Below are 23,583 nucleotides of genomic sequence, written 5' to 3'. Positions count from 1 at the left end.
ATTTGATTTTTGCAACTGGTTTTCTCTTTATTTGCTTATTTGCAGCTCTTTTTGTATTCGCTATTCACTTTGATTTCCAATTTCCATTTCAATTTTGACTTATTTGATACAGCATACAGAAAACATATGAGTACACTAGCCACCTTGATCCTTGCTGCATCCACATCCACATCCACAACCTGCACTTGCAACTGCACCCAACAGCAACACGAGCAACCGCACCTCGCCCCCCCCCCCCCCCCCCCCGTCCAGCTTGCTAATACTTTTTTACGTATTTCTCTTGTCTACTTCTAGTTGTGCTTTTGTATTTGCCCATTTTAATGAGTGTAGCAAACATCAACAATAACAACAACAACTACAATAAAAACAACAAAAAAACTATCCTAGATACATTTTTTTACATCAAATAACTACAACAACAACCACAACAATAACAACAACAATCATCTATACACAATGTGACAATAAAAAAAATAAAGACAAACAAAATCAAAGGAATTTAATTGCACCACATTCTCAGACAAAAGTGAAAACAAGCACAACAAAAACATCAGCAACAACAACAACAACAACAAGCACAAGCAACAGTGATAAAGCAAAACGCACAACAACAATAAATGTGAAAGAATAACAAGAACAACAACAACAACAACAACAACAATAAGAACAAGCACACACGATTAACATCTTCTTAGTTGCCTTTAATGCTGAATGTCCTGCACATTTACAGTCTTGCTGTTTAGCGTGTGTGTGTGTGTCTTTGTCTCTTTGTCACTCTCTGTGTGTGCGTAAGTGTACGTGTGTGTCTCTCCCGCTCTCTCTCTGGAATCAGAGAGCAACGAGTAATACCAGTGTTCAGTGTGTTCCCTCTTGTCTCTGTGTCCCCTTTGCCCCTCACAGCACACTTTTTTCTTTCTTTCTTTCTCTCTCTCTCTCTCTGTGTCTTTATCTCTCTCTCTCTCACACACGCTCCAGCCCTGTTGGGTGGCAAGCACTAAGCACTAGAGCACCACCCAGAGCACCACCACCACTAGCAACAACCACCGACGGCAAGTAACGAGAGCAACAATAAGAGCAACCACCGATTCCGATAGCGATACCGATAACGTTACCGATACCGATACCGATAGCTATTTGCGATAAAGGCAGCGCTAGCGTGAGTGCTTGCGTTACCGTTACCCTCCGCGCCCGACCAGGTCAGTGTCTGTGTGATTACCCCACTCCTGCTCGCCACACCACCCACATACCAGCACCACAATTGCACATTACTACCATAGATACCCACGGCAGTATTACTACCGCATGGAGCGCGGCACCAGCGGTGGTCAGCAGCATCAGTCGCAGTCGCAGTCGCACCACCAACACCAACAACAGCACCACCAACAACATCAACAGCAGCAGCAACACCAACAGCAACAACATCAGTCGAGGCACCAGCATGTGGTCTCCGTGCACAGCTACGATCCGTATATGACCGCCGGAGATGCGGACGAGGAGCATACCTCGGGCACATCCTCCTTTGACAATCCCGCAACCAAAAAGAAACCACCCAAGCTGAAGCCCATCCATCGTTCCCTATCCATGGCCATTGACAATTATGCACCGATAGCGACCGATTTAGAGTTTCAGCTCGATGAGGGCTACATTGTGCATGAGCAGCCGCTGATCCACCGCTCGGCGTCGCCGCTGCCCGTGCGCTCGTCTGCACCGCCGCAGACCCTAGCACTCCCAGCACCACTACAACAACAACAACATCTTCCCCAACAACAACATGTGTCTGGCGGCGGCAGCGGTTCCGTGTCTCCAGCACTTTCCGCTCGCCAACAGCACCACCACCTACAACAACAACAACAACAACAGCACCAACAACACCAACAACAACAACAACAACACCAGCTGCATATGCACACTTTTCAGCAACTGGCCGCACAGGCAGCTGCTGCACGCCACCACCAACAGTTGCCACATCCGCATGCGCATCCGCATTCGCACCGCCAGCACCCGCACTCGAGCTCCACCAGCTCACCCACCTCGCACGCCGTCAGCCCGATACTGGGCCAACAGCAACAGCAACAACATCAGCAACTGCAACATCAGCAACTACAGCACAGACAGCAACAGCAACAACAACATCAACCGGATATCTATTTGGTCAGCAGCAGCAGCCTGGGCGACAATGTGGGCGGTCTGGGCCTGGGCCTGGGCGGCGGTTTGGGCCTGGCACGCTCGCCGCTGGGCGGCAGCGGCAGCACATCACCGATACAGTTCATCGATGTCGATGATATGCTGCCGCCACGTGCCACCACAGCACACCACACAGCGTCGCAGCAGCAGCAGCAGCAATCGCTCAAAAAGAATTTATTTCGACGCTCCGACACAATTGACGTTCATCCGTCTACCAATTTTCAGATGAAGAAAACGCATTCCTTCCACGCCCAACAGGATCCCGCCGCCATGGAGCAAATACAGCTAGCGGTTGCCGCCGGCTCGGCCAGCTCCAGTCGTCGCACCAGCTCGGTGCGCGCCAACTTCCTGATGCCCGGTCCCCCCGCCGGCAAAGAGATCTCCCGCTCGCCGTCGCCAAGTCGTCGCGGGTGTCGTTCGCATCGCTCGTTCAACGATCCCGGCCGGCGGCCAAGCAGCAAACCCGACTCGGTGGTCGAGTCCCAGATACGCCATCCATCACTGAACGATGATCTGATGGAACCGCTCGACGGTCGCACGCTCTTTCCGCAATCGAACCTGTCGCTGGAGAACGAGCTGTTTGTGGAGTCGCGGTCGCGCAGCAACAGTCACACCAAAATGGAGGAGCTGGGCGTGGCCGAGCTGGCGGCTGCCGCTGTGGCCGTGCAGCGTATGCGCAAGAGCTCCGGCTCGTTTGAGGAGACGGCGACTGCGCTCGCCGCCGGACACAGCGCCACACATCCGCCCGCCTCCTCCGCCTCGAACAGCATCAAGCACCAGAAGCGCGAACCGCATCCGCACTCGCGCCAGCAGAGCACCCACAGTCTCGAGCTGGACGGACGACCGTCCACAAGTAGCGCCGCCGCCGCCGCCGCCGCTGCGCACACGATGCAGCTGCACAGCGCGGCGGCAGCGGCAAGCGCAGCGTATCACTTTAAGCGTGGCGCGCAACATGGACGCTCGCTCTATCTGTCGCCCAGCAATCTGGAGGAGCTGGCCGTGCACAGGCCCGGCGTGTTGGCCGCCGCGGCGGCGTTTCAGGGCACCAATGCCAGTGCCAGCGTGAAGCAGGCGAAGGCGCTGCACAGCGCCAGCGTGCGGCTGCGCAACTATCGCGAGACGCTGAGCGCCACGAAGAAGTCGAAGAGCTTCATTGGCGATGGCAGCGGTGGTGTTGGCGGCAGCAGCAGCATCACGGCTGGCGATGACTTTGAGCTTAGTTCACCCCACCGACGCAACAGTCGCCCACTGTCCACAGCGGTGCCGAGCGGTGCTCAAGGCGCCGCTGCCGTTGTCAATGTGGACGAGATCAAGCGCAGTCCACGTCCAATATCCGCGGCAGCAGCGGCCTTCATCGAGGAGAAGCGACCATCGTTCGAGCGCAAACCCTCGCTGACCACCTACGAACAGGAGCTGAGCGATGCCGCGTTTGCCGCCCAGGTGCTGCGACCGTTCCACCACAAGTTGGCAGCGGGACGCAAGGCATCGCTGAGCGGAGGTTCGCACAAGCTGAAGAAGAAGTCGCTGAGCGACGAGACGGATGAGGACGAGGAGGCGGATCGCAAACGCAAACGCATCGTGTGCATTGTGCTCGCAACGGTGCTGCTGTGCCTCGTCTGTGCCAGCGTCTTTGTGGTCATTGTCACGCTCACCTCCGGCCAGAGTCAGTCGGGGAAGAAGGCGCATTCGTTCAGCAGAGACACGCCGGTCCACTACACGGGCATGCGACCATCATGAACTGCAACTCCTCCAACTGCAACAGCAGCCAACGATGTGCGACATTGCCTTTATCATGTTGCTGAACTTATTTCGGGGATTTCACTTCCGTTTCCGCTTCTACTCTCCATTGTCGCCACTTCCCTTCTGCTGCTGGGCGTGCGTGTAATTGCAAGACGCTTCAATTGTTCCCATCCACATCAGTGGCACAAAATGAACTCCAAATTGGCAATGGACACCATCATCGTCATCATCGCCAGCATCGCCAGCGTCATTCAACAGCACTTCGGCAACTTCCAGTCCAGTTGGCGGCAACAACTAGAAACTACTACAACTACAATTGGCCACACTTCTCGCAACTTTCAATGCAATTGAAATCACAACAACAATAAAAATGTGTACACTAAAACACCACGCCTGTAAGTTGGCTTTGAGTAGCTTTCAACTATTTACGATTTATGGTTTTCAGTTTGTTCCACAACTTTTTACTAAAAAAGTGGCGCAGATTGGAATCCATTTGCAAATGAACTGTTGATTCTATAGTGGAAAGTGTTAAAAGTGAAAATAATGCAAAACTAGAGTAAAAAATATTTAAATTTTTGTGTTGAGTGTAAAATAATTTCAGATTAATTGAAATTAAAGCACAATACAATTGTACTTCTTTTGATGAGTGCTAAATGATTCAAATTAATAATAAGAATAATTTAATATAATACACAACTAATTATATAATATTTTTCCTGATTACCTTTTTAAGTCTCTCAGCAAATGGAAACCATTTGTCAGTAAGCATTTGTGATTTTAACTTAAGATCTCAAGTTAAGAATAATATTATTTGGCTTTTTAAATGTACAACAGATTGAGTCTTAAAGTTGAACTAAAACAGGTTTGCAAATATTTCAAATATTTGTGAAGCTTTCTCATTTTTATTATTTACATTTTCCACATTTCCAACTTAATGATACACCAATACAAAGAAAAGAAATATTTATAAAATTAATACAGTTTTTTTCATTTTTACTCTTTGCGTTTTCATATTTTTCATTGTCAGTAAGCATTTGTGACTTTAACTTAACAGCTCAAGTTGTTGTTAAAATTTATGTTATTTGGCTTTTAAATGTACAACAGATTGAGTCTTAAAGTTGAACTAAAACAGGTTTGCAAATATTTCAAATATTTGTGAAGCTTTCTCATTTTTATTATTTATATTTTTCACATTTCCATTTTAATGATAAACTAATACAAAGAAAAGAAATATTTATAAAATTCATACAGTTTTTTCATTATTATTCTTTGCATTTTTAATATTTTTTTCATTCTCAAATATGTCAAACAAAATTGAGCCACACCCAAACTAAATCTTGAATAACTTCATAAAAAGTAGCTTATTTTAATTTCAAACGTATGCTACTTTTTATTAAAGCTCCCGCTCATTTTTAATTATCAAAATTTAATAATTTATTTTCAAAATATTTCCCATTTGCCATTAAACACTAAGCCAATTTTAGTATATTGCAAAATTAATATGCGTGAAAAAGGTGAAAAATAAATTTGCCTAATTAAAATGGAAATTTAACATAATAGTTTGAATTTTCAACTAACTCTACACAAGGTGATTACCTTTTATAAATTTGTATTAAATGGTTAACATTTTCGGAATGTTTGCGGATTGAACCAATGTGAATTAATGGAAACTTTTTAGTTTACTACTGCTACTTAAAGGTAGAGAATTAATGTGTTTAAGCAACTTTTTATAACGATTTCATCCACTTGACTCAAACTGCGCCTAAAAGTAGGCAATGTATTTTGCATCTTATTTACATATTTGACTGTGATTTACTTTTCACAATTTTGACATGGAATGCAAACCAATATTGATGATGATTATCAAATATTTCTACATTAAATAACTCAGCAAGAGAATTCCTGTTGTGCAGAATACACAATACACATTTAAAAGGTCAATAATAAATTTCAACTTTTCAACTCGATGACATGATTTAAAAATGAGGCAAACTTTTGCGAGTAAATACAAGTGTTTAACAGCGTACAAATATTTGAATTTGTTTACCTTAGCTTCATACATAATAAATTTTATTAAATGTCACAACTTGTGGTAAATTGATTGAACATTTGCCAACAACAACAACAAATATTGATAAGTAAATTATTAAACTTAAATAACTAATAATAGTGTTTATTGGCTTTAGTTTCTTCAATTTAATAGACCATTGCATTAATTTCAATTATGACAGAGATCTCTCTGTCTACGAGTATATAAGAAATTGGTTTCCATTTGCTGTTTGTGCTGTCTTATGATTTTGTTATTACTTGCATTCTGTGCCATCGATAAAGCAGGTCAACTAAGCTTTGTCCATTTGTCGGACTATCGGTTCATTGTCAGACACAGACAGACAGACAGACAGACAGCCGGATGGTCATATGGCCCACATACTATAGTATAGTCCATAAAGCCATACAAATACGTACGTACTCTCTGTCTCCCCCTAAGGAGCTGATGCTGCCAGATGCTGACTTTCGAAAATTGAGCTGGCAAAAGCTCAGCAAATCTCGAGCATTACATAACTGACTAAATGACTAAGCGACTGCCTGACTAACTGACTTGCAAACACCAGCAGCAAAGCACACACATACATAGAGGCACACACACATGCGTTGGCCATAAAAAATGATACTTACCTCGACTTTAATGACTGTGGTTGTGACTGCAGCAGCCGAAGCAGCCTCAACAACAACAACAACAACGAGAAGAGCCAGACCAAAGCCAAAGCCAAACCAAACTAATCAGCACTGTGAGTGTGTGTGTGTGTGCGTGCGTATGTGTGTTTGTGTTTGTGTTGTTTAGCTAAGCGCAGACAATGACAATGGGCTCTGCTGACTGACTGACTGACTGCTTGACTAACTGACTGACTGACTGACTGACTCGCTGTCTGTCTGTCTGTCTGAGTGACCGAAACGGGGCTGCGTCTGCAAGGACCTTTAGTTATCATGCTCACTTTTTATACTTTCACTTAATAGTTGTGTGTTGTTTGTCTGCGTGTGCGAGAGTGTGTGCGTGTGTGCATCATTACGGGGCATGCCACACACGGCTGTAGCATCCTTTTTATGTGTGCGCCCACAGACATGCACGCTTATTTACACACACTCGCACACACACAAACACACACACACTCTCACAGTCGTAATTTTACGTTTACGACATGAAACTAGGTTACTTTTTCATGTGCGCGTGAGTGAGTGCAACATAAGCAACAACAGCAACAGCAACAACAACAACAACAACTCAAACAACAAAAGCAACGGCTGAACAATTGTTTGCTGTTGGTAACGTGGCTCGTGCTGGTGACATTGCCCGCTCAGTTGGTTTCACGTCCTTGCCAGAGTCCTGTGAACGCCACTCGGCGAGGCAAATGCCCACGCGACCACGCTCTCCTCTCCTCTCTTTCCCTCCTCCCTCTTCCCCTCTTCGAATCGCGTCAAAATAGCAAATTGACAGCCACAAAAAGCCTAAGTATGATATGAGCAGATGCCCAACAAATTGATTGTGTATACTCGTACTTTTATTTCAATTACCAAAAAAATGATGATTCTCCTGCTGGAAATTGACAAGAGATCTCGCTTTAAACTTTAATAACACAATAAATATTAGTTGATTACTCGTGTGGAAAATGCGTTCAAACAATTAATATTAAAATAACGCATTGCTCAATGAAACATAAACCAAACGCGAAACAGAGTTTTCAATTTTAATGCCGGTAAATGTCCGACATTATATCAGAGTCAGTAAGCACAAAAGGTTCAACTCATTGTTCGATGGGAAAATACAATGAAAACATAACAAGGAAAACGAAAAATTTCAAACAGCATAATTAATTGAAATTATTGCTGGAAATGATGAGTGGCAGCAAGATAAATAAGTTATAGGTCTTCGGTTGGATAAGAACGTTCTGAAAATACCCTGTAAATAAACGAGAGAATATACTCTCGAGAAATATAAATTTTACTAATATTATGACACTTCAAAACTGTTTAAATTTTAACTCCTTCCTATCGACATGCCATTCCGCCCAGAAATAATTGCAAGGTATTGAACGAAATTGAATTTTTAAAAAGGAAAACACCCTATAAACAATAAAGAAAGAGCGTACTCTTGAGAAACATTAAATTTAATAATTTTATGAACTTTCGATAAAGTTAAAAAGTTACCACTTGTTTATATATCACAAATTATAATCATTTTTAACTTCTTTCTCTCGACATACCCTTTTTTGCCATAGAAAATTGCGGGGTATGACGAGAAATATGATTTTTAAAATGGCCTTAAAGCCATTCTCTTAAATTACTTTATTAAAAGGCTTTTGAATCTCAACAATATTTATATTAAGGTGCAATTTTTATCACTGAAAACTGGATACCCTGTAAATAATATTGAGCAACATCAACATTAATAATTTGTAAACCCTTTGATAGTGTTAAAAGCTTGAAACTTTGTATATCACAAATTACAATACATTTTAACCTTTTCCTTTTGACAGACCCTTCTTGCCAAAAAAAATTCCAGGGTATGACGAGAAATATGATTTTTAAAACGACCTTTTAAGCAATTCTCTTAAATTACATTTATCAATGGCTTTTGAATCTCAACAATTTTCGTCAGTGAAAATTGAATATTTTTAAAAGTGAAAATGAAAATCTCTCAGCAACTCACTTTATTAATTTTAAGTTAATGTTTAACTACTGTTTTTAAATTGATGTAAAAGTGATGTAAAGATATTTTTAATAATCTAAAATATTGTCTCCAAAAGTGAAAATTAAAATCTGTTAGCAATTCTCTTTATTTATTTTAAGGTCTTCATTTCATTAGGTTTCACTTATTCAATACTTCACTTAACTATTTATTTCTGAGCTACAATTCGTATCAATAATATGAAATTTTCCGTACAAAAAGTGAAAATGAAAATCTCTTAGCAATTCTCTTTATTATTTTGTTAGGTTCTTCATTTCATTTGTTTCCATTTATTCAATATTTCACTTTGACTTTGTGCATACTAAAACATGTCTCATTAGTTCGGCCCCAAGGCTCCATTTTTCTCTTTCCTTTTTTTATTTTTGCTCAGCTACTTACACCAAAGGGGGAGAGAAACCTCAGAAATGCATCAATAATTTGAATTTAAGTGGGGAGAACAACACAACCACAGAACAGTTAACAAGAGTTAGCCCAACTGCTCCCAATCACCCACTCAGAGGCAGGAAACTAATTAGTTATATAGTTACATGGTCGTCGGTCTTCATCCGTCATAGCAGTCTAACGAAGTTAGGACAAGTGAGTTGCGGAGCGGGGCGTGACTTGGGCCTGGAGGGGGGAGGGATTGAGGGCTGCACTGGCTGTTGCTTTCAACGCCACATTTATAATTAAACAACATAAAAGACACAAAAAGAAGCAACACAAACACACGCGCCAGTCCAGGCTCTTCTTGCACCCACACAAAGCTATATACACCTGGGTATACACACTCACACACACACACACACACTCGTACGCACACACACACACACTCACACAAAGAGAGACAAAGTGAGGCTGAAAGTTACACGGCGGCATTTATGAGCGCCCTTAATGGCTGTTAACAATTTAACTTGTTTACCAGTGGGAAAGTTCTATGTTAATTGGTCTCAAATAGCCCAGCACACATACACACACGTTCACACACACATATACACGCACACTCAGAATGGAAGTGGACCCGGGGCAAAAGGGCAGCAGGAGGAGGAACACATTGTACTCGCAGTACTCAGTGGCTGCTATTCAGCACAGCACTTGCCACGTGAATAATGGCAGCCAGCTTCATCGTCACCTGTTCTCTGTACTCCATCACCCTCCTTCCTTCCCCCTTTTCCACCATCCTCCCTGACATTAACACGTTGCGCCTACGCCTCAAAGCTCATGCATAAGCGCGAACCTGCAACCAGCAACCAGCAACCAGAAACAGGAGCAACGATTTCGACCACAGACCACGTGCTCTGCTCTTTGGTCCGGCTTATGTTTGAGTTCAGCGAGAGTTGAGCGACAATGTGAAGCTGCTTTGCAATGTTCTCCCCCCTCTCTTCTCTTCTCTTCCCTTCTCTGGCTCTGGCTTTGTTCATTTTACTGTTGCATTTTAAGCATCAGCGCGAAATTTTAAAGCCCTTTTGTATACATATATTTTTTAATTTGTTGATTTTATGCCACGCACACTTGCAGCTTCACGCATATTATTCAAAAGGTCTACAGAAAATTGTAAAGCAATCCATTAAATTAAATTGACAATCATTCTTAAAACCATTTAATGAACAAAAAATATATTATATTTATTTTCATGCACTTAATTTCCATGAATACATTTATTTCTTAACAGTGTAAAATATTTGAGTAAATATATTTAAAATTATTTACAGTTTAGTATGGCACCTTTCTTTCAACTTTTCAATTTTGAACAAAAAACCAAATTCAAAACGAATAAATATTAATAATACTAAAAAGAAAAATTAATTTCATACATTTTTGAAACACAATTTTTAAATTTTTATTGAAAATGTAGCGTCCAACACTATCTAAAGTGACCAAAAACCAAAACATTTTTTATTAGTTAGTTTTTTAGTTATTCTTAAGAACAAATTTAGAATTAGTTTTCTGTTTAAAGATAATTGCAAAAATCAACGAACTCGTATGCAAAATTTACGAATTTATATATTTTATCGTAAAACAGAAAAAGTTTAGTAAATTAATCCTAACTCTAAATATAGTGCTAGTCAAGAGCAATAAGAATAAGCTTTACTATTATAAAAATTGGTTCAAATTATATTTTTTCCCACAAATTCCACCTAAAAATTAGCCATGGGAAAATAACAAATAGGAAATTTATTTGTGATTTATTTTGTGATAAAAAAAACCAACGGAAGTTCCTTGATAGATCTCAATTTCATATTGCTTACATCTTTTGCAAATATTTTAATAATTCCTTAAAATATTCTAGCAAATTTTAAACTATAATTTTTAATAAATATACTTCATATTTATTTAATAACAAACTAAATTTAACTAATGCATATATTCATTATTTTATTTTTGCAATTTAATTGGTTTAATTTCTAATTTCTTAATGTCTAAATTTTCTTTTTTATATTGCTATAAAATATAATAATAATTTGTTTTAATACGCTAAAAATAATTGCATTTATTTAAGGCTTAGATTTTGCCTTTAATGATACAAAGTTTCCATTTAGCAGCAATGGAAATAAATTGAATTTACATTGTATGAAAACAGGGTATGCGACAAGTTGAGTCAGACACTTGCATCATTTTTTGCTCAATAAAAGAGTAACTAATTTTGCAATTAAATGAAAACGTTTGTGAATTACTTGAATACTTTGCCTTTTTGCGTGTGTGTGTGTGTGTGTATTTTTGTGTGCTGCGCTGTCTGTGTGAACTGCAATTTAGGGCAAGTATTTTTAATTAAATTTTTACAGCTCACATTTTGTGCAACACACTGAGAAAATGCAGATACAGGCCAGGGCTATATTGTGCTATACAGCTATGATATATATTGTGCTAGAGTGCGATATATGAAAGTAGAAAGTAGAACTCTCTCACAGCAGCCCACACAAAGCAGACCTTGCTGCAATAACGTGTTATATCTTTGTCGGGCAACCCCAAAAAAAAGACAGAAAAACAGACAAAAGACAATAAAAGCAGGCAAAAACAAAAGGCATATGAAAAGTAAAACAACAACTGCAGTGAGTATCAGAAAACAGTAACTGAAACAGCAGCAAATACACAATCAGACCTCAGAGCAGACACTGAACCCAAGTTCTCTGGCATGCCAAACAACAGTGCAACTGCACGTGTGATTGATTGGCAAACAAATTTTGACACTTTACACAGCGATTCCCCCTTCCCCTCCCTCTCCCCCTTCCCCTCTCCACGGCCACGTTTGCAGTGCGGCGCGTGTCAATTTGTTTGCCGTTAATTAAAACTGCTGTAAAATGCACAAAAGCGGCGAACAAACATTGCCAATCGTCCAACCAATCGCCCCTTTAGCCACCCCGCTTAATTCACCGCACATACCCTCCCCCTCCCCCTACCCGGACCCCTCACCACGTTTGCCTTGACCAGTCGACGCCCAAACATTGCCCCCAGCTTTACAGAGGGGCGTGACTGGCTTTGTTGCGAGCACGAGTATAGGAAATGAAATGTGTGTGTGTGTGTCAACGTTATCGCGAAACCGGAAACCGGAGCTAAAATGAACGATGTTGAACTGTGCTTAAAGTAAATAGTCTGGATTGATGAAAGTTATATTCAAGAATTCATCAACAGGCATTTACTTCAACTGCAGTTTAAACGATAAGCAACAGAAGGATAATAACGTGCAGTGCCCGAAACTTGTTCCATTAGAGTCAGCCTTATATTACATTTCATATATAGTATTTCGTATTACTTGCCTTTCATTAGCTAATAAAGTTAACATTCTGTTTTATAGTACGCCAGGAGAACGAGCGCAGCATACGGGAGAATCTGGAAAGGACCTTGATGATGAAGAACCTCACGGAGCTGAATCTGCAGCGACAGCAACAGCTGCTGAATCAGGCGCATCAGGCGCAGCACTAGCAGCAGTTGAATATGCATGAGTTGGATGCAGCAAGTGTCCTTGTTACGGCTCATCGACTGGCGTGCGTCTATTTTTGGTTTTCTTTGTGAACCGGAACCGGACTGCGATCCTCACTCCTCCTGCTCTCTCCCCGCAAACCGACAACCAAACAAAAGTTATGCGCACAAATAAAATGAAACCACTTTGTTAACTACAATTCAAATGAAGTTCAAGTTGAAGTGAAGATGAAGCCGGCACTCTGAAGTGCCCAGAGGAGGCTCTGAGAGATTAACGAGTAAACTACTTAAGCAAACAAACAGCAGAAAAACATAAATTAAATACAAAAACATATATGTAGTATATAGTATATATATATATATAAATTAATTTGTTTGATATAAGCACCAAGACGAGTGTTTCGCAGATTGTTAGTCAAGTTGTAACTAAACTAAAAACAAAGAAAAGAAAACCACAAAAAAAAGAAGAAGAAAAAAACAAATGAAACAATTCAAAAGTGATCCAGTTTAGGCCTCAGTTGTGGGGCAATATGTTATTTATAAAAAGTTGGTTTGATGCATTGTAAATGTATATTTATTGTCTCGTATGCTAAATGTAATTTACGTGTTACGTCGATCTGTTTTCCCCAGATCTCTCTGCATAGCTCAAACGCTCTCAGCTTGCGCCACGCACGCACAAAATATTTTTGTACAGTACTCGCAATGAGTGCTACTCACTCTCATTCACTCTTTCCCCCATCCCCCATCCTCCATCCCCTACCCCCCGATTTCCGCTATCCCTTTGGCTTGGGAGATGCATATAAAGATTGAGTGCATAAAGGTTTCGCATATCTTTAGTCAGTTTCTTCATTGGTTTCACTTCATTGTTTCCCTTTCTTCCGCATAATAAATTTTACAATTTTTCTGCTCTTTTCTGAAAATCTTCCGTCTCCTCCCGCCCCTCCTCCTCCTCCATATGACTGGTGCGTAGCGCGTTGGGAAAGTAAATAAAAGAAATAAAAATATATATAACATAGTTGGTCAATAGTTATGTATATCTGAAACAAAGTTGTTAACTGAAAGTATTCGTAAGTAACAAAACGTTAAAAGAAGAAAAAGTTTTTGTAACTGTAAGTAAAATGGTAACTAGCGAGCAAAGGAGACGAAGCAAGCAAATTAACGAAAAACAGCAAAAAAGAAAACGAGAAAAGAAAACAGAGAAAACAATTTTCTGATTGCATAATAATGATAATTATGATAATAACGCATTCAATAGTTTTATTCTCACTTTGTTTTCAAGCAAGTGTATTCGCTGCTATTGTGCCAAAGTCAGAGCAGACAGAGATAGAAGAGAATATTGAAAGAGAGAGGGGAGAAATAATTGTTGTATAGCAAATATATAGCTAATAATCTAGTCTCTAGAAATTAACATAAAAAAAAAACATTAGCAGTTACTTATGTAAGTGCAAAACGAGCTTGTTGTCGAATTAAATTTAATTAATTTAAATCTACATTTAAATTTAGCTACAATTAAGTTACAATTATATGTATGTGAGGAATACGATCTATTATTAACTGAACTTTAGTGCATATAAATGTGTATTTTTGTTAGGTGTTTGATTGACATTTGTATTTGAGAGTGTGTGTGTGTGTGTGAGTTTGATAGAGTGTATGTATGTGTGTGCGCGCTTACTTTGTTGCAATCTCTTGAAATTAGCTTGAAGCAAACAATTTCTATCGGTTTCAGCCGCAAAAGCCGCATCTAAAGCTAAATTCAGGCACAATACGCAGTCGCAGTCTTCACTCGTTGTTTTATTTTTTTGTTTGTTCAGCTTTGGTTATTCAACACACACTATTGCTGTTTCAGGATATACTACTTATAACATATATAGTGGACGGTTGATAGTTGCAGGAATTAACGAATTCCAAATTGATAGTTGAAAGAAAGTGGTTAAAAATTGGCCATTTTTTTTTTGCAAAACGGTATAACTAAGCTAAACAGCCCGAATTTTGTGTAAGATTGTGCCTAATCGAAAGTGAGAATTATAACAAAACACGTTTAAACCAATAATAATTATTATAATAATAAACTTTGCGAATACCGTTGGCAGGATAAACTTGCAGAGTTGCTAATTAAATTAGTTCTAATTAAAAAACAAAAACAAAAAAAAAACATACAGCCTAAATCGATGTCAATAACGTTAACTGCTAGCAACAATTATGAAACATACACTCATTTTTGGAATACAAGGTTCATAGATGACAAACTAAGTAAACTAAAAACAAAAAAAAAAAGTAAAAGTAAATGGAAAGCTTTAAATTAAACCAAATTTTGAAAATCGAAAAAAAAACAACTATTTATATAAGTAAATCCAGTTAAATGCGATACGAGTACATCAAATGGAGATTAAGAATAACACTCATCCGACCCATGGCACAAATAAATAGTCACAAACACACAAGCACACATACATACACACACACACACACACACACACACACACAAAAAGAGTACTGAGTAGTGCAGTTTAACTTTGTATTATTTCTCATTTTTGGGCAAATGCATTGCCAAATGAATTAGACCGTCGACAAAATTCCTGCTAAATCCTTATGAATAAACAAAGCAGCACAGAAAACACTCAAAATGAATCCCACACAAACATACACTCAGACACACACACACATGCAACAAAAACAAACTACAAAATGCTTCAGGCTCAAGATACAAAATTGAAATAGAATTTCACAAAATCAAAGTACTTTGTAATTGCATTTAACGTAAGAAAATAAATGAATACAACTATATATGAAAAGCGAAATTAAATTAGTTACATAATTATACGAACAACCCAAAACAAAACAAAAAAAATATATATATAAATAAATAAATAAATATGAATAAGAAAATTAAATGAAATCTACGTAGCTAAGTGTATAAAATCTAAGCTGAATTATTATACAATCTGGAAACGATTCGATAACGATGAACATATTCATTTGTAAGCATTAATTCAAATTCAAAACGAATTCAGAGAGAATCCATAAGAATCAGGCTCGAAATTGTTGTTTATTCAATTCCAAAAACAAAACAAAAACAAAAAAAAACAGCTATTGAGCAAATTTTTAGCCTTTGCAAGTGAGACTCTGGTGCCCAATCTCAAGTTTGAGCAATTATTTACAAAGTACACACGAATTGCGGCAAATTGTAAATATGGAAACAACTTAAGAGTAATTTAATAATAATAATAATATTATTGAACAAGGAAAAAGCTTAACAAAAATCAAAGTTTACAACTTTCAATATAAAAATGCATACATTAAATTATATATATATATATGTTTATGTATATATATATAGTAAATATATATACAAAACATACAAATGTATATTCTGATTAACAAGGAACACAAACCAAAAAAAAACACAAAAATTAAAATCGAAAACCTAAAAGAAAAAAGAAAAAAAAACGATAACTTAATACCTAAATGTGTGCAAGAATTCAAAACTTAACTGTTAATTGTTGGTCGAAATCGAAATCAAAATGATAATGAGATAATGAAAGTGGAAATCAAATCAAACATTTGAACGCATTAAGCGTTTTATTCATCAACCAAAACAAAAATGTTGAATTACCATAAAACTAAACGAAAAAGTCAAACAAAATTTAATAAGAATACAAAAAAAAAAAACGAAAACATAAAAACAAAACAAATGCAAATCAAATTGTGTCATCTGTGTAGTATATCAGTATTTGTAACTGAAAGATATTGAAATGCGAAACAAGAAAATAAACAAACTTGAACAAAAATGAAACCAATCAAAATAAACTGAATTTTTAAATGGAAAAACAAGCATGTGTGTATTGTGGATTTTTGGTTTTTCAAGGACAGCTTCAACAGAATTTGGCAACAACAAAAAAAGCGAATTAAAACCAAAGAATGGGATAATTTGGAAGGAAAAAGGTTATCAACAAAGTCAATGAAGAGTAGAATTACTATAAGCGATAAGCGATGTGAATGAACTGACCTATGTTTTCCAGAAATCCCAGAAATTTAATTTTAATTGTACACAAATCCCAAAATTCCCATGATTCATTAAAATGCAAAATAAATAACTTGCCCTTGGTCCCAAATTTTTATTTCTGATTATGCTGCTTCCAAAAATGTTTAAATACAATCTTTTATAAACAAGAGAGTGCGTCGACGAAGAAGACGTACCAATTTTATATAATACTCGTATACGTATGAACAAGCGATAAGAAACTTTGCTTTCGCAGCAGCAGCAAAGTTAGTTCTGCTTCTTGATACGACGCGCAGTTCTCGTTGCTCAAGAGCTCAACAGCAAATTTCAGTAATTTTATTCATAATTTCACACTCGCCGTCTCAACATATCGCGCTTAAATTCTATAATCTAATTATGAACTAATAAGTTCTTAAAGATACAATATTCAAATTAGAGATACCAGAACTCTGATACTTAAATTTCTTTAAAGAATGTTAAAGGAATATTCCAATATAGTTTAACGGATAAACTGAGAATACAGAAAAGAATCAAGGTTAGCCTAATATAGTAATAACAAAATGGCAAACCAACCGTCCAATCCCAGTGAATTCAACCGAACACCGCTTTCGGAGCTCACAAACGAGACGAAGCTACAACTTTCCTGCATGCTTAGTCGCAAAAAGGTTCTGCGCACCGAAGATGGCTATGAGCGCGATTGGCGTGGCATTGCCCATCTGGCCAAATTGACCAATCTGATCACTGAGAATGTCTCTAAGCCCATGGATGCGGTGCTGAGCACCTGGATCCAACACAATCCGGGCACAGCTGAAGTTGGTTACCTGGAACAATATCTGGGCATCATTGATCGCTGGGATGTGCAGGACGACATCAAGGAGTATCTGAGTAGGTTGCACAGCAACGTTTTTTAACACAATCTCGTTAATTGATGTCTTAGTTAAGGACACCGAACGTTTCAATATGAAGAAACAGCAGCGGGAACAATTGCAGAACAACAACAGTGTGACTCAATCCGTCAATATTCGAAACCAGCCAAGATACAATGCCTGTATCCTTTATGCAGAGGCAGACGTCAAACATGCTATGAAAATTGTAGACAAACTAGAAAACCCTCCTTATAATATGAAGGTAAAACTACTTAATCATGCTATTATTAAATAATGTTTATTTATAATAAACATTAGCTCTTCATGAAGCATCGAGATATACCGCCGGAAGTTCCATTCGAATATGACAATTTTGTTGAGTTAATGGCAAATCGTTGCAATCATTTGATAGTCCTCCTAACTGAGAAGTTTGTCGCTAGTCGCGAGAATGCAAATTTGATGAATTTTATGGAGAAACTACAAATTGGTCTGTAATCACATAACTAAGTAGTGTTCACTGACAAAGATTATCCTCTAATTGCAGAAAGAAGCAGTCGAAGGATCATACCAATTCTGTATAATTCTAACATAGAACTACCTAAGATATTATGCTTATACACATGTCTTGAATATCGTCGTTCGCCGCTATTCAGTTTCTGGGACAGGCTGGCCAGCTCAATCGAAATGAATATTTCTCAAATTTACTACTCTGATGATAATCGAATCTCAAGATAAAATGTTTGATTATGACTTAAATAAACGTATGCCTTTTTCGTATTTAAAATGTGTTTTATCAAATTCCAAAAATGTATGAACATGTTTTCATAACAAATACAACTATTTCTTCACAGATTAAACATTTTATATGATATATTACTTTGGAAACAAATTAAAATAAAATAAACTCACCAAAAGATATTAGTTGAACTTTAAGCACAAGAGTGTTTGCCACGTTTCTTAATTAAAGCATGTTTAACAGTCGCTTCCTCCCAATCTTATTTCTCATTTTCTTCAAAAATCCTAATACGAAATTTACTGGATTGGTGAAAGGAAATGTTTTAAACGGAATCTAAATGTGTCAAGTGATAACAAGCTGTTTAAATTTCCGCGCCAATTAATGACCGTCTTGAAAATATACCAAAATACCATGAGAAGTTTAACCAGGTGGCAACTTCACAAATATCGTATCGGCATAGCCAAACAGTCTAGTGAGACCGTAATCTGTACAATATACAGTTTTTGATTTACAAACAATCATTTTATTTATTAATCTGAAGAGATAAAAGAAAAAGGTGTTCTAAAAGTTTCAAATGCCAGGTGACGCTTCAGTAACAGTATTTTGGTATATGCCATCAGCGTTGAAACGTATATTTGAGAAACGTTGTCTTTGGTCACACGTCGACAAGCAAAACAGCTTTTTAGAAAGCTCTCTCTTTGGACGTGAACGTTAACGTTTCAACTTCTCTCTCAGGCAGTATGGTCACACTGCTTAGCTAGCCTGTTGCGCAGAAAATGGGGAAACGAACGAACACAATTCATTAGCAAAATTAACGGCAGTAGTAAATAAATAAACTGCAACTCGCGACGAAAACAATAGCATTTGAAGCAACGTAAAATACAATAAAAATAAAAACAATCGAAGTAAACAAAAGTGAAACGTGAACGACAACGCAGCACCTGCAGCCGCCGCATTATTATTCGAGAAACAGAAACAGACAGAAGCAAACCAGCAAAACAACAAGCAAGTCGCGCACTGCTCAATAAAAAATTTATTTTTGTGTTTAGGCGCCCCTCACCCGCCCCGTGTTCGTATTTGTCAGTGTGAGTGCGTGTGTGTATGTGAAAAATATTTAAACAAAAATCTTCTGCGCATAAGGGGGCAGCACATAAGCAAGGGGGTCGAAAGCGGAGCGAGACAATCAAAAAAGCAGACAGATAAACAACATCAGCAGCAGCAGCAGCAACAACAAAAACAACTGCTACATTAGTTGTGCTCGGTGACGCGGCGCGAGGTGCTCGAGGTCAGTTTCAGCAGCACATTTCGCGCACGGCCATTTCATCTATCCGTCTGTCTGTCCTACCCTCGCTTCCCCCCGTTAACGGTCGCCAGCCACCCGCAATCGCAACGCACGCGCGCCAAGCGATTCATTCGATTCTCAGTTTGCGCTCAGATCTAAAGTGAAGCAGTAACAAAAATTAATAAATAAAACAATATCCACAGCAAACACACACCGAAAATCGACAAAAAAAACGAAGAGTGAGAGAGACAGGGAGAGAGAATAAATAATAAAGTTAACGACAAACTCACGCGCAAAGTTTTTTTTTCGCCTCTTTTATTGTTTAACTGATAAAACGGTGCGCGCTGATAAATATCAAGTAAAAAAAGGCCAACAAATTATTGCAAGTGCGAATGCGCCCTCAATTTGTATGCCATCAACACTCACAACATTCACATTCCCATTTCCATAAGCCAACTGACGTCAGTCGGCTGGATCGTTATCGTTATCCCAATATGGTGACACCGCCGTCACCCGGCGGCGATCCCAGCACGATTTGCGGTGCCCTGGCCACCTCCGGCTTCAATCGGACACCGCTCTCGGAGCTGAGCAATGACACCAAACGGCAGCTCTCCTGCATGCTCAATCGCAAAAAGGTCCTGCGCACCGAGGATGGCTATGAGCGCGATTGGCGTGGCATTGCCTATCTGGCCAAATTGACCAATTTGATCAACGAGAATGTCCCGAAGCCCATGGATGCGGTGTTGAGCACTTGGATCCAACACAATCCGAACACGGCTGAAGTGGGTTACTTGGAACAATATCTGGGCATCATTGATCGCTGGGATGTGCAGGATGACATCAAGGAGAATATAAGTAAGTTACACGGTTAATACTACCAAGCTTACCTTTATAAATGATTAATTCTTTATGCAGTTAAAGACACCGAGCGCTTCAATCTTAAGAAGCAGCAGCGGGAACAGTTGCAAGAGCTCTCACGCAGCAGTCCGCCACCAAGTCTCGAGCTGAGGGAGAAGAACAACAACAGTTTGGCGCAGCCCGTCAACATTCTAACCCTAGATGACGAGAAGTGCCTGCAAATGGGTCTGCCGTTGCCCAGATACAATGCCTGTGTGCTCTACGCAGAGGCGGACATCGAGCATGCAAAGAACATTATGGAAAATCTAGAGTATCCCCCCTACAACATGAAGGTAACTAATAAATAAAATTATGTTCTTTCTGCTATGATACATTATGTTTATCATTATTCACAGCTCTTCCTGAAGCATCGAGATATATTGCCTGGTGTGCCCTTTGAGCATGTTGAACTCTCCGAGTTCATGACCCATCGCTGCAACCATTTGATAGTCGTGTTAACCGAAGAGTTTCTCTCTAGTCGCGAGAATACGTACTTGGTGAACTTTACGCAGAAACTACAAATTGGTAAGTAATGCCAGCATATGTATATCTGAAGACAATGTTTAACTTTCCCTTCTCCCTTTCTGCAGAGAGTCACAGACGAAAGATCATACCAATAGTGTACAACTATAAGATGGCACTACCACAAACCTTGTCGATCTACACTCGCCTTGTCTACGAACAGCATTCGGCGCTTTTCAATTTCTGGAACAGACTGGCCAGTTCTCTGTACGATATGAATGTTACGCAAGTCTACGCACAGCCCAATCAGTAAGTATTCAAATGCGAAAGAGTTGAGCATGAAATTTGAACTTTCGATTTGATTTGCGCAGAATCACAGCACCTGAGACACCAGTTAATGCTCTACCGGAAACACCACGCATATTGGTGAATGATGCAGATGTCACAGATCTGCCCGATTCGAAGTTGATGGAGCCAAAGACGTATTACAAAGCTTTGGCACCGTCAGCTCCAGTGCCTGAGCAAAAGAAAAGTAAGGTCAGGCTACCGGTCTTTCGTATTATCTCCTCCTCCTCTTCGACATCGTCCACATCGTTGGCCGGGAATGGCAGCACTGAGAAACCGCTGAGGCATGCTATATCGTCAAGTGCCATCAATGATCACAATCACGATAACAAGCTAAACACCAGCGTGTCCAATCTATCCACTTATTCGGGCAAAAAGAAGCGATTCAACAAGATAAGCTCCAAGCTGCTGAAGACGTTCACACGAAGCACATCAAAATTGCAGACGCCGTGTTAGGAGAATCAACAGTAGGGGAAAAAATTCAGAGCTAATCCACTTACAATTAAGTGTAAGTGTGGAGCGCGATCGAAATGAATGTGAATTTCCTTATTTAGCGCCCAGTTTTATCAATGTCGTCCTTGTCGTCGTTGTGTTGATTTTAAATGTCAGCATAATGCAACATCAGCATCACAAAACAAAAACAAAAATAGAAAACCATCGCCATCGATCGCTCACAAGCGTCAGCTATACCTCACCACCCTCCATATCGTTTGTAATCTAGCCTAATCGTAATCCTAATCCTAATCAAGCCAACTAACTTAATGTATTTAGACGCACTTGTTAAACTATGTAAGTCAACAACGAATAAAGACAATATATACACGCACACACACAGACGCACTCAGATACACGAATACACGATATTGTAAAACGCACAGACCATATTTAAGTCTAAAGACAATAATCAATATTATTTAACTAAAAACCATATGTATACACAAAAGAACAGAGCAACAGAGAACAGAAAACAAACAAACAAATTGCCAATTGTAAGGTTAAATGTGCAATGCAATGCTTTGCTAATCGAAGCACACAATTAGCTGTTAGTCACGCGTCTGATAAGTGACTTACTTAATTCAATTAACTTGACAAACGCCCAGCCGCATTCCCCTATCTCACTTCCCCCTTTCCCTCCTATTTGGACCCAGAAAGTCAACCCCATCCTATCCCAGCCCGCTGCTCTAGTAATCGCAGTCTCGCCAGACAATACCAGAACAGAGATGATGAATAACTTGTGCGCGTTAGATATTGTGTGAATTTGATGAATAATGTGCATGCTCAAGCATCTAGATATGTATGTATGTATAATTTTTGTATATGTGCGACATTTAAATGATAAAGTAGAGAGGGGCTTTCGTCACTTTGTAATTGCCATTGAATGGCTGAGCAACGATTTATTTTGTCACACTGTGCTCCGAGCTTATATCATGCATACGACTCGAGTACTCGCAATTTTTTGCACTTTTCTTTAAGTCACGCGCATATAATACTTATACAATATTACGTATACGTACATATATTTTCAAATATATACATATGTACATACACACATAAATATATACATAAGTATGTCACGTGCTCACGCACAGCTCGTACTTGTTAAATAGACTCTATGAATGAGCTGTTTCCTATATATGCGACCGATCTGGTAATAAAGCCCCCTTCAAAACTGCAGCTCAATAATTAAATGTTTTCATATACATATACATATGCGTTCAATATGTAAATATATACTACACGTTTTTGTGGTTTGCTTTTGAGAATAAACAGTTGGTGCAATAATTAACTTAATCAGATCTCAATGTGAATTCCCTTTTCAGTGCGGTTCACTTCCGTTCGTGTTTTGCCAGTGCAATAATAAATTATTCCAAGTTTGTTTAAATTTTTTTTTTTTATTTATTTTTCATTTTATTGTTTAAATCGCTTCATAAATAACCCTTTTGTTTTACTTTTGTTGTTCATGTTTCTTGTTGTAATCGAATTTTACTGTTTTCGTTATTTTGTTTTTGTTTTGTTTTTTTGTTTTTTTTTTTACTTTTACCCATGGTGAATGTTTACGTTAGTCCAATTCTTTTTATGAATGTTTATGTTTTATTCTTTGTTGTTAATTTGTGTTTGTTATGTATTTACTTGAGCATGTTTTAAATGTCTTATTCATGCATTACGTGTTACGTGTGTGTCTCTTATTCTTTCTTTGCCTTGTTATTTAATTATTTTTGTTATTATTATTATTATAATTATAGCTCCATTTACTCATTTTTTGTGTTATGTGTTATGTTATACATTTACGTTTTGAACAAATTTTGTTGTTTGTTCTCACAACTTGAGTTTGCCCATCATTAAACTTGATTTTCTTTCTTATTTCTTTTTTGTTTGTTTGTTGGTTTGCTGTTTAATTGAATTGTTTTTTGTTTTTACTCTTGTTCATCATTT

At 38.8% G+C, this 23,583-nt stretch overlaps 3 protein-coding genes across 22 annotated transcripts in view; all 3 read left to right on the top strand.

The window, feature by feature from the left end:
* The window catches only part of LOC117568858 (pneumococcal serine-rich repeat protein), an 87,120-nt gene extending 74,341 nt beyond the window's left edge, over nucleotides 1–12,779 (top strand). For 6 of the 20 annotated variants that reach the window (XR_007955027.1, XR_007955022.1, XR_007955025.1 and 3 more), the window contains 2 exons: nucleotides 295–4,319; nucleotides 12,438–12,531. Coding sequence is in view for 6 of the 20 variants with exons in the window: in XM_034249742.2 (XP_034105633.1) it covers nucleotides 12,438–12,565 (128 nt within the window). In the remaining 14 variants the exon portion in view is untranslated. Of the gene's footprint in view, nucleotides 1–294; nucleotides 4,320–12,437 lie in introns of all 20 variants that reach the window. The other 14 variants (XM_034249742.2, XM_034249740.2, XM_034249743.2 and 11 more) reach the window with 8 other exon arrangements.
* Nucleotides 12,780–16,827: 4,048 nt separating this feature from the next.
* Nucleotides 16,828–18,163, top strand: LOC117566678 (myeloid differentiation primary response protein MyD88-like). The gene is made up of 4 exons (XM_034246226.2): nucleotides 16,828–17,447; nucleotides 17,500–17,690; nucleotides 17,747–17,915; nucleotides 17,973–18,163. The coding sequence occupies exons 1-4, from the start codon at nucleotides 17,123–17,125 to the stop codon at nucleotides 18,161–18,163; spliced, it is 876 nt and encodes a 291-aa protein (XP_034102117.1). The 5' UTR covers nucleotides 16,828–17,122.
* A 743-nt stretch (nucleotides 18,164–18,906) lies between these two features.
* Nucleotides 18,907–22,941, top strand: LOC117568879 (myeloid differentiation primary response protein MyD88). Its single transcript, XM_034249779.2, has 5 exons — nucleotides 18,907–20,301; nucleotides 20,362–20,636; nucleotides 20,700–20,868; nucleotides 20,934–21,114; nucleotides 21,177–22,941. The coding sequence occupies exons 1-5, from the start codon at nucleotides 19,839–19,841 to the stop codon at nucleotides 21,604–21,606; spliced, it is 1,518 nt and encodes a 505-aa protein (XP_034105670.1). The 5' UTR covers nucleotides 18,907–19,838; the 3' UTR covers nucleotides 21,607–22,941.
* The last annotated feature ends 642 nt before the right edge of the window (nucleotides 22,942–23,583 follow it).

Source organism: Drosophila albomicans, chromosome 3, assembly GCF_009650485.2.
Source record: "Drosophila albomicans strain 15112-1751.03 chromosome 3, ASM965048v2, whole genome shotgun sequence".
Taxonomy (NCBI): Eukaryota; Metazoa; Arthropoda; class Insecta; order Diptera; family Drosophilidae; genus Drosophila; species Drosophila albomicans.
Note: the sequence above shows the minus strand (reverse complement) of the source record. Positions and strands in the feature narration are given on the sequence as shown.